The 9255-nt window shown below is 46.9% G+C and overlaps 1 protein-coding gene across 1 annotated transcript; it reads left to right on the forward strand.

The window, feature by feature from the left end:
• Positions 1 to 4596: 4596 nt before the first annotated feature.
• Positions 4597 to 6226, forward strand: LOC117896568 (glucose transporter type 3). The gene has a single exon (XM_034804969.1). The coding sequence runs from the start codon at positions 4612 to 4614 to the stop codon at positions 6199 to 6201; it is 1590 nt and encodes a 529-aa protein (XP_034660860.1). The 5' UTR covers positions 4597 to 4611; the 3' UTR covers positions 6202 to 6226.
• The last annotated feature ends 3029 nt before the right edge of the window (positions 6227 to 9255 follow it).

Below are 9255 nucleotides of genomic sequence, written 5' to 3' on the forward strand. Positions count from 1 at the left end.
TAAAGAAATTTATTACTTTAATTGGAAACACAATAAATAAATCTGCATATTGCAATCACATTAAATTGCTTATTTTTAGCGAAGTAACTTGAGAATATTGTTGAAGAGTAAGCAGTAAATGGCATTACTCAAACAACATTTATACAAAGTAAAAACCAGCTTGGAACGATAGATTAAAACTCATAATATAAATAGATTTCTTCAGCCTAAAATTGTAGATCCTCTACACTCAGCAATGAAGTATTTGGCTGTGTTCGATGCCTAAGAAAACTTCTGCGTAAGACTGATTACACAAAAATAGAAACAAATAAAAATGTATGTCTGTGCATACTGGGAATTTATTTGAGACATTTGCATGCATAATGACTTATTAATATTTATGCATCGTTATTCCTGTTCTGCTTCGCGGGTAGAGACACCCCGAAGACGTTCAATAACCTTTTCGTACCCAATTGCAATCGCCGTTCAAATGTTACCCTAATGAACTGCTGCCACTCGAGGCCTGGGTACAGGATACAGGTCCCCTGGCCCGCAAAAGGGGAGGAAAAAATCAGCAGCTTAATGTTGCATTTTATCGCCGAGACGCTCGGGCCTCACCTTGCTTATCGCCGCCAGGAACAGGGCCAGGGCAGATGAGGCTGAGGTTTCTTTCTGTCTATTTAGACGGTGCTCTCGGTCTAGGTCTCCCCTCAGGATAGTGGTGGGAATGGGAAGGAGAGCGAGCTCGGGGCGTGTAATTCAGCAGCATGTTTGTATAAATTTTTTATAGGTAATACACTTAGGAAAACGACACTTAGAGTCATCATTACAAGCGCTTCTGCTGCAATAACAGGCCATCTTGCACATAGTTTTCGCAATTTACTTGATCCCCGGCGTGCGGCAGGGTCCCTGGCGGCCCGGACGAGCTGGGGGAGCCTGGTAACTGCTGGCCTCAAGTGCCCGTGGCAGTCGATTAGCAATATTTAGGCAAACTTCGGGCCGCATCGGATGGCGTTTTCATCATTGCTATTGGCCATAAAGGACACCGGTGGCAGGTCCCGAGTTCAACGCAAAATATGGGAAATTTTCAATCTTTAAGATTCTGTCTTGCAGGACCTGTGTAGACACTGACATCGCAGACTTTCCCTTTCACGCCCCAGCGATTCCGAACTGCTTCTAATAATGCAATTGATTCTTGATTTGCGCTCTCCATTTTGATATTAGCCGCCGGCCAAGGGCAAGGGCGAAGGACTCCGAGAGACTGCGAGACTCAGAGGCGATGACGACGGGCCGCGAGGGCAACGTGCACATTTCATAAATCCCAGCTTCATTTTCGCTACATTAAACGTCAAAATATGAACCCATTTGTGAAACATTTTTGCCGCTCCCAGCGTCCAGAATGCCACTAGCCATTATAACTACAACAACAAGGGCCGCCAGAGCCCAACAACAGAACAGAACAGCCCCGACAGCCCCGTGCACGGAGCCAACTACATTACGGCAATAACGAACGGACAAAAGGAAAACTAGAAAGCGCAGGGAAGGGCAGCAGAATGGAATCAATGCGTTTGGGAGATGGCCGAATAACGAGTGTTCTGCAGTAATATTCAGAGGAGAGCAATACTATTTCTTAAAGCTTTTATCTGGCAATATTTGTAACAGGAAACGGAAGAAATCTTTCATACAATTAACACTATTTGGAAGAAAATATACTTTAATGAAGACTATCTAGAAACCCATTTTGTAGAGTATCCGCCAGTTACCGTGAAAGTGAAGAGTATGGAAGAATAATTGAAGTTGGAGTACTTCCATTGAAGGTTTGCTTTTAAGAAATTATTGAAATGGTTCCAATGAATCATGAACAAAAAGCCAAATTCAATGAGCCATAATATTAATTTGTGCACTCCTTCTATTTCTTAATCGATGACTCAACTTTAAAAGGAAAAGTCCTTCTTTGATAACTTTTTACAAATGTTGTAAGGACAGGCGGCTCTGAAAGCAATTTTCCATCTTCTTATTCATGAATTTCTGGCGGAACGAGTCCGCTGAGTATCATCCCGCCGTTGTCCTCCACTGGAGGATGTTCTGAATCGAAATCGAGTCGATGCGCACGTTCCACACCAGCAGCAGCAGCAGCAACAATAGCAACAGTAACAATAACAACTCATATGGGGCATGCACCATGGCAGTCTCGAGGGGCTTTGGCCCCGTTGCAATTACGAGTATTTTTTAACTGCTTATTGCGTTTTTTTCCTCCCGCCCCATCCTGTCCCCGCCAGCCAGGCAGCCCAATCCCGAGCTCACCAGCAACAAGCAACCCACCAACTGAATTTCATTCGATTTCAATGCGAAAGGGAGTCTCGAAAGCTCTCCAATAAAAATTAACGATACACGCACATACTCGCACAGTTCACAAAATTCTGTGCCGACCTTTTCCCTCCTTCGCTTGGTGGTGGAAATTTCAATTTTGTTTAAAACTGAATTGCGTTTCCTTACACATGTGTATGTAGAATGTATGTACATACATGCGTTGTACATATATGTAAATATTTTAATATAATATCTTCCTCCTTGAATGAAGAAAGTTCTGCAAAAAGTCTTTGAAAACAGACCGTTCCTTAAGGTACACGGAAAAGGGCAATGTAAGGAGTTTCATCACAAAGTTCACGTAACTTGGTTCCAGTAAAGCGACTACAAAAAATAAATAATACATATATCAGAAGAAGTAATTATGTTTTATTCATATTTATTTTTCATATAAATAAATTAATACAATTTATTTTTTAAATGGTTCTTTGATGACCTGAATTTTCATCCGTTAAACCTGCTTCTACCAGTTCTCACAAAAGTTTTGACGATGCGGCAAGGACTAGAATGAGAAAATTTGACAAATATGTTTTAATGATATAATGAGATAAGAGATATTAACCATGTGATCAATTTAGCAAAATATTAACAGACATTTCTTTTTATTAGAATTTCGCGAGATAACATTCTGCTACCCATCCTCCAACGAATAAATTTCAAATGAGTTTTCTGCTTAGAAAACCCGGTGCCCAAACGACAGCACAGCTCTGCTTTCCTACAGCCAACAGCAGCAGCGACAACATCATTAAAAATCGTTGCTTCACTTTTCTCAATTAACTACTCGAGTATCGTAATTTTGCGACTAAAATCTAATTTAGTTCGATGGCCGGGATATGTTCCAAGGAAAAGGAGCGAGTCTCACTGCACATAAACGATGGAGGGTAGCGATGGAGCGCAGCAACACAAGAGCACAAGAGGTCGTAACAATATTTTCACGTTTTGCCTAAGTCCGGAATGAGTTTTTGAAATTTATATGGCCGTCGTGGGGTGTTCTGACAGACCCAGCTCCGAGGACGACCCATCCAATCCGCAAAAACGGCCTTGCAGCGGTAGAGGCAGAGGCAGCGAAGGCAGCCAACAGGCGAGTGCCATTATTTTGATACTCAGGGCTATTAACGTTAATTTTCGTTAGTTGCGTAATACGTATTCGAAAGCACCTTACGCCCACCCACCCAGCAAACCCACACACGCACCCACACCCACAGCCACACCCGCGCCGGAACACATCGAGTTCCATTACGAAACTCCCCGAACCGAACCCGACTTCCACATTCGACTTCCTCTCGGGGGTAAACAAGCATCCACCATGACATGGTGGACGTTCTGTGGGCTCTGTGCTCCATCCCCGTCCCCGCCCCATTCCCAGTCCCATTCCGGCACCTGATCCTGCTTTAGCTCCCGTCCTCAGTGGGGTCGGGAGTCTCTCGGTGTGTCCGGAGGCTGCCGGCATTAAGCAGATTTACGAGTACATGATTTTGCATGTTCGGTGCCCCCGATGCCATTTAGATTCGCTTAGGTACATTTTCATCCTTGCACCCACACAAGCTCGTTTAGTCATCCAAACAAACACACATGTGGGCTGTGGGTTGTGTGTGTGGATGTGTGGGTGGATGGGTACGTGTGTGTATTTGCGTACGCATTTAATGGCCCATTAGTGCTATCAAATACGCATAAATATCTGCACTCTGCCAGCAGACAGACACTCGCACAAATTCAAAATACAGTTCCGGATGCGAATGCGAATACGGAAAGCAAAATCCATACGAGTATCTCTCTCCATCTCCCTCGTTGTTGATCCTGGAAGCAAGCAAATATTTGCAGATGCCAGTTTATTGCTGAATTGGTGTCCCTCAGTCCCTGCCCCCCGCCTGGTACTTTATCCGGGCAGCATGGTATTTAGAAATGCAATATTGTAAATTGTTCGCTTCGCCCCTAGAGCCTCTCCCATTCAGCAGATTACAATGGGGGTCCTTTCCCTGGGAGTGGCCACAATGAGTTGTATAATTACTTGCTGTGCTGTCTGGGCAGTTATCAAATTTTTTGTTGAGAGAGGGAAGTTTTAATGAGTAGTATTTTGAGCAAGTGTCAATTAATGATCAGAATTTACTCCGAGCAATACCAACTCTCGAATCGCTTCCTCCTTCTGTATTTTATTTGGTGCTCCTCTCTTATTAGAGTATTATTACAGGTAAATGCTCATGGTACGCATGGTTTATTATTTTATGTGTATTTTCCAGTGCTGCTCTCAGAGAGAAGATTAAAATTATGGTGCTTGGGTGGTCTGGCCAGAAGGAAGCTGGAACACAGCCTTCGTCGAAGAGAAACACCCTTGAAGCAGAGCCTGCAACGTCTCAGGCAGCAGAGACTCCGTCAGATGACTCGCCACCTCCAGTTGAGCCCAACATCAAACCAATTTTAACCTCCGTGCCATCTAGGATCAGTGATCTTACCATGGGCGAAGACAATACGGGTCAGTGTCTGGCAACGGTGATTGGCAACATTGGAACATTTTGCTTTGGCATCGCCATTGGCTGGTCGGCACCGGCCAAGGCGCTGGTTATGCACAACGACGCGTACAGCTTCACGCCCTCGAAGCAGGAGTGGACGTGGGTGTGCGCCCTGCTGACCCTTGGAGCGGCAACCTGGAGCATTCCGATGGGCCTGTTGATGAAGAGTCAGGGCTGCAAGAGGGTCATGATCCTGCAGCTGGTGCCCATCGGGCTGGGCTGGAGCATGCTGATATTCGCCCAGAGTGTGAACATGCTCTACGTGGGACGCTTTATGCAGGGAATGTGCGGTGGTGCGCTCTGCGTGGTGGTGCCCGTCTACACCGTCGAGATCAGCCACATCCGCCACCGTGGGGCGCTGGTCTCTGTCTTCCACGGCGCCTTCATGCTGGGCGTGATCTACAGCTACGCCATAAGCCCGTTCCTGGACCTGTGGGTCATCAACATCGTCAACGTGGGGCTGCTGCTCCTCTGCCTGCTGCAGTTCCTCATCCCCGAGTCACCCTCCTACTACTGCTCGCGCGGTAACTACTCCCAGGCCGATAAGTGCCTGCGCTGGCTGCGTGGCAAGAAGTACGACACCCGCAAAGCGATGCGACAGCTGACGATCGAGGGAACGAGAAGCGAAATTGCACTCCAGCAGAACATTATGCTGGGATTCAAGCGCAAAAAGACGAGGCGCAGCCTTTGCCGGGCATCGGCTCTGACCATCATGCAGACCCTGAGCGGCTCCACGGTCTTCATCTTCTACTCGATCAACATCCTGCTCAGCTTGCACTTGAACTACGAGTGCTCTGCTGCCCTAGCGGTGGCCGATGTTTGCGGCTTTCTTGTCTGCTTCATGCTGGTGGACGTGGCCGGGCGCAGGCCACTCTTGATCATCACCTCGCTCGTGACCTTCGTCTGCACCATATACACGGGGATCTGCTTCCAGCTGCAGCTGATAACCGACCATGAGAACAGCGTCTCGTGGGCCTCCCTGGTTTCCATGTCCTTGTGCTCGCTCGCCTACACCGCAGGCCTTGGCCCGCTGACTTGGCTGATCAATGTGGAGCTCTTCGTGACGCCAATGCGGCCTCTGGGTTGCTCCCTCAGTGCCACCTTCAACTGGCTGACCGCATTCGCTGTGGTCATGTGGTACGGATCTGGCCCTGAGTACCGGCTCGCCAAGCCGGGCGTCTTCTTTCTGATGGCCACCGTCTCGCTGCTCGTCTGCATTTACGGTATCATATTTTTGCCCGAAACCAAGGGGCTGACGACCCACAGGATCCAGCAGAAGCTTGGGGGCTTTATGAACCAGAGGAACGTGCCATCCATCGATTCCAGCAGCGACGAGTCTGACTATTGAGTCATATTATGTCTGCCAATAAATCTTAAATTCTCTTGAAATTAATCTGTAATTGTTTGTTGAGAAATCTCCTGTAGATATTCCAAAACAAACCGCTTCCTCGTATACTTATAAACGGATATTTGCTGGATATTAATTCACTTTAGCGTATCTTTGGGCGTTCACTTAGCTGAAGTCACGACGCTTTCTGTTTTCTGCGCATTTTTCCATGCTCGCGTAATTAAAAGTTATGTTTTACACTGTAAATTCATTGGGAGTCGTGGCACATTTATGAATTTATGCGCCGTAGACGCTGAAAGCTGCTTCGGGGCGGGCAGAAGCTGGCAGGAGTCCCAGCGAGGGAGCAGAATCCAGTTCCAGAGCGGCGGACTCCCAGTCGGACGACTACATGCTTGGCTACTTGAGTGTATAAATATTAATTTGCATTTTGTCACATGATTTAGCCGGCCATTAAGTCCAATTAATGAGCCACTGCAATGACGCCAACGCAGAGACCCGTCGCTGACCCTGCGGCTCATTGAGATAAACGGGCCCCTGATAGTCGCCATTTCCCCTCATGGTCATGTTCGATGGCCATTCTTTTGTATGTAGCAAGAACTGTGTAGATTCTCAGATCATTTCAATTGCTGGCTGAATCCAACAAATGCGTCTGCTCACCTGTCGCCATAGCTACCCGAAGCGATGGCCAGATGCGCGTACCTTCCCACGAGCTCCGCATGCAAATCGAACCAAGTCGGAGCAGCCCCTGGCTGGGTTGACATTCTGTGGCCGCAAATATATGAGGCATCGTAAAAATAGTTTACGACTTTTAATTACGGGCGCAGCGTGAGGTCGCCTCGGAGCCAGAGACATAGTCGGAGTCCAAGACCAAGTGAGTCGTCGGCGGTTGCTTCTGGACAGAGGCAGGCAGCAGGCCGAGACAGAGACAGAGACAGAGCGGGCCAATCGCAGAGCGGGCGGGACAGAGACAGATGCCTGGCAATGGGCTGGGACTACAGCTTTTGTTTTTGTTGTTTTTTGTGTTTTTTCCTGCGTAATTTAGTGTTTTTTTAAGCCTCCATTTTGGTGGCTGGTCCTGGCCTTTGTAATTCCTTTGAATTATATCTCAATTCATTCCCCCCAATAAATTTGATAAATTTCTCATTTCGCTTACCTAACCCGCTGGGTTCTCCGAACCGATCGCCATGCCGCTGGGGCATAAATTAATGGAGGACTCCGCCATGTGGCCATGCCAGTCCCAGGGGCTGATTAAAATGTTCGGCTCGAGCTGGGTTACGTTCCTCGATCGTTAATTACTAAGGTGACTCGCCTGCTTGTGCACTGCTCGACGGATATTTAAATGTATAATTTCCTTGCCTGAAACGAAAAATTAATTATTCGAGTAAACGCTCACAAAGGAATGAACAAAGAGCATTCAAATTGAATCATAATGAGTTGCATTCGCTAATTGAATCGACAGTCCGAAGATCCCATCGGAGATGAAACTTGTTAAGCTTCCCAGTTGTCAGATGCCTCCACGATGTACTATACAAATCTATAACAATAACCAAATATTGTGCCGTTTTCGATGGATCCCAGAGAGACTTAGTCTCATCAGTTTCTCTTCATTCAAAGAAGGTCCGTTTTCATGTACTTCCACATATGTATGTAGATAGAAATTCGCATCTGATAAACCCCGAATACACTCAATTTGTGCGAGCTGACTTCATTTCGCCTTAAGACGCTGTTGGCCATGCCCACGGCCACTACTTGGCCGGGGCAGAGGAGCCGAAGAGAAGCGCATGTGCATAACCGCCCACTTGTGTGGAGGAAAGTTTTCTTTGGCTGCGCTTTGGCGAGAAGGACGGCAAGCAGCCAGAGCCAACGAAGGTGAAACCGAAAGCCACTCGCTGTGCGCTGTTCCGACTGTTCCTCGTATTGATTTTAGTGGCGCTTTTACGCGCGATTATCGTTTAGTCGGCGATGCCCGAAGTATTACGAGAATTGTTATGGCCACCGAAATGGCTCCAAACGATGCTCCCAGCAATTGGCGTCGAAGACGACGACGGCCACGAAGATGAGAGCCAAGATACAGACGATGTCGTCGTCGTCGTCATCGTCCTCTTCGGCTTGAGGCCACCAGAGTGGCAGAGAGGAGCAGATCCATGCACCAGACGACAACAGCCGGCGGGCTCCGTTTCGGGGGAGGAGAGTTGGACCACCAATGAGTGGCTGTCATTTTTCCGTCGGGAGATGTTTCCATGGATATAAAATCTTTCATTCTTAGAAATAAATCAGTTTATATAATTAGGTGTCCAAAGTTGAGTACACAGACCCGAAAATTCACGAAAACTACTCCAGATGGTTTTATTTTGTTTACTTCTTAAAGAGGGAGAAGGCTGTCCACGTCTGTCGATTGAATATTTCAATTAGAATTTTGATAACTATTTCAAATAATTATTTTAGGCAGCGAATTGTTAAACAATTAAGCGAATCAAATTGTTCACCATCTTTGCAGCTGAGATTTGAGAATATAATGGGGATAATAATCTATTTCAAACATCAGCAATTGGATTGATCTCCACATATTGATAACTTTTGCTTCGATTTGTCCGTGGACAGCAGCCAAGCCAGCTCGAAGCAGAAACACATGAAGATAAGCGACCCAAGGGCAGAAAGATGGGAAAAAACGGGGAAACGTTGCCGAGCCGAAAGGATGCATGAAAATTGCTTTCATATTTCAGGTGATAATGGTTTCCTTATGTGAATTTACAAAACATTAAAGCTTCTGCTGCTGCTGCTGCTGCCGTGTTTGCGTTCGTGTTCGGGGCATACATAATTTGGGCAAAAAGCAATTCACGATAATGGCGCAAAATCCCAAAAGGATAAGGCGGCGAAAAAAGCGCTCGCCCGCGTCCCTCCGCTCCGCTGCCAACGAACGGAAATGGCAAAAGGACATCCGAAGATACCAACACGATACGCGGTTCGGCATGCCGGGCGCAGGATGGAGTGCTTCCAGCTCTCCCGCCCCAGTCACGGCGTCGCCAGCGCCTAGTTGTTTATTGTAATGGGCGT

This window comes from Drosophila subobscura, chromosome O (genome assembly GCF_008121235.1).
Source record: "Drosophila subobscura isolate 14011-0131.10 chromosome O, UCBerk_Dsub_1.0, whole genome shotgun sequence".
Lineage (NCBI taxonomy): Eukaryota > Metazoa > Arthropoda > Insecta > Diptera > Drosophilidae > Drosophila > Drosophila subobscura.

Coding starts and splice junctions, on each gene's coding strand:
- LOC117896568 (XM_034804969.1), top strand. CDS start 4,612: ATGGTGCTTGGGTGGTCTGGCCAGAAGGAAGCTGGAACACAGCCTTCG.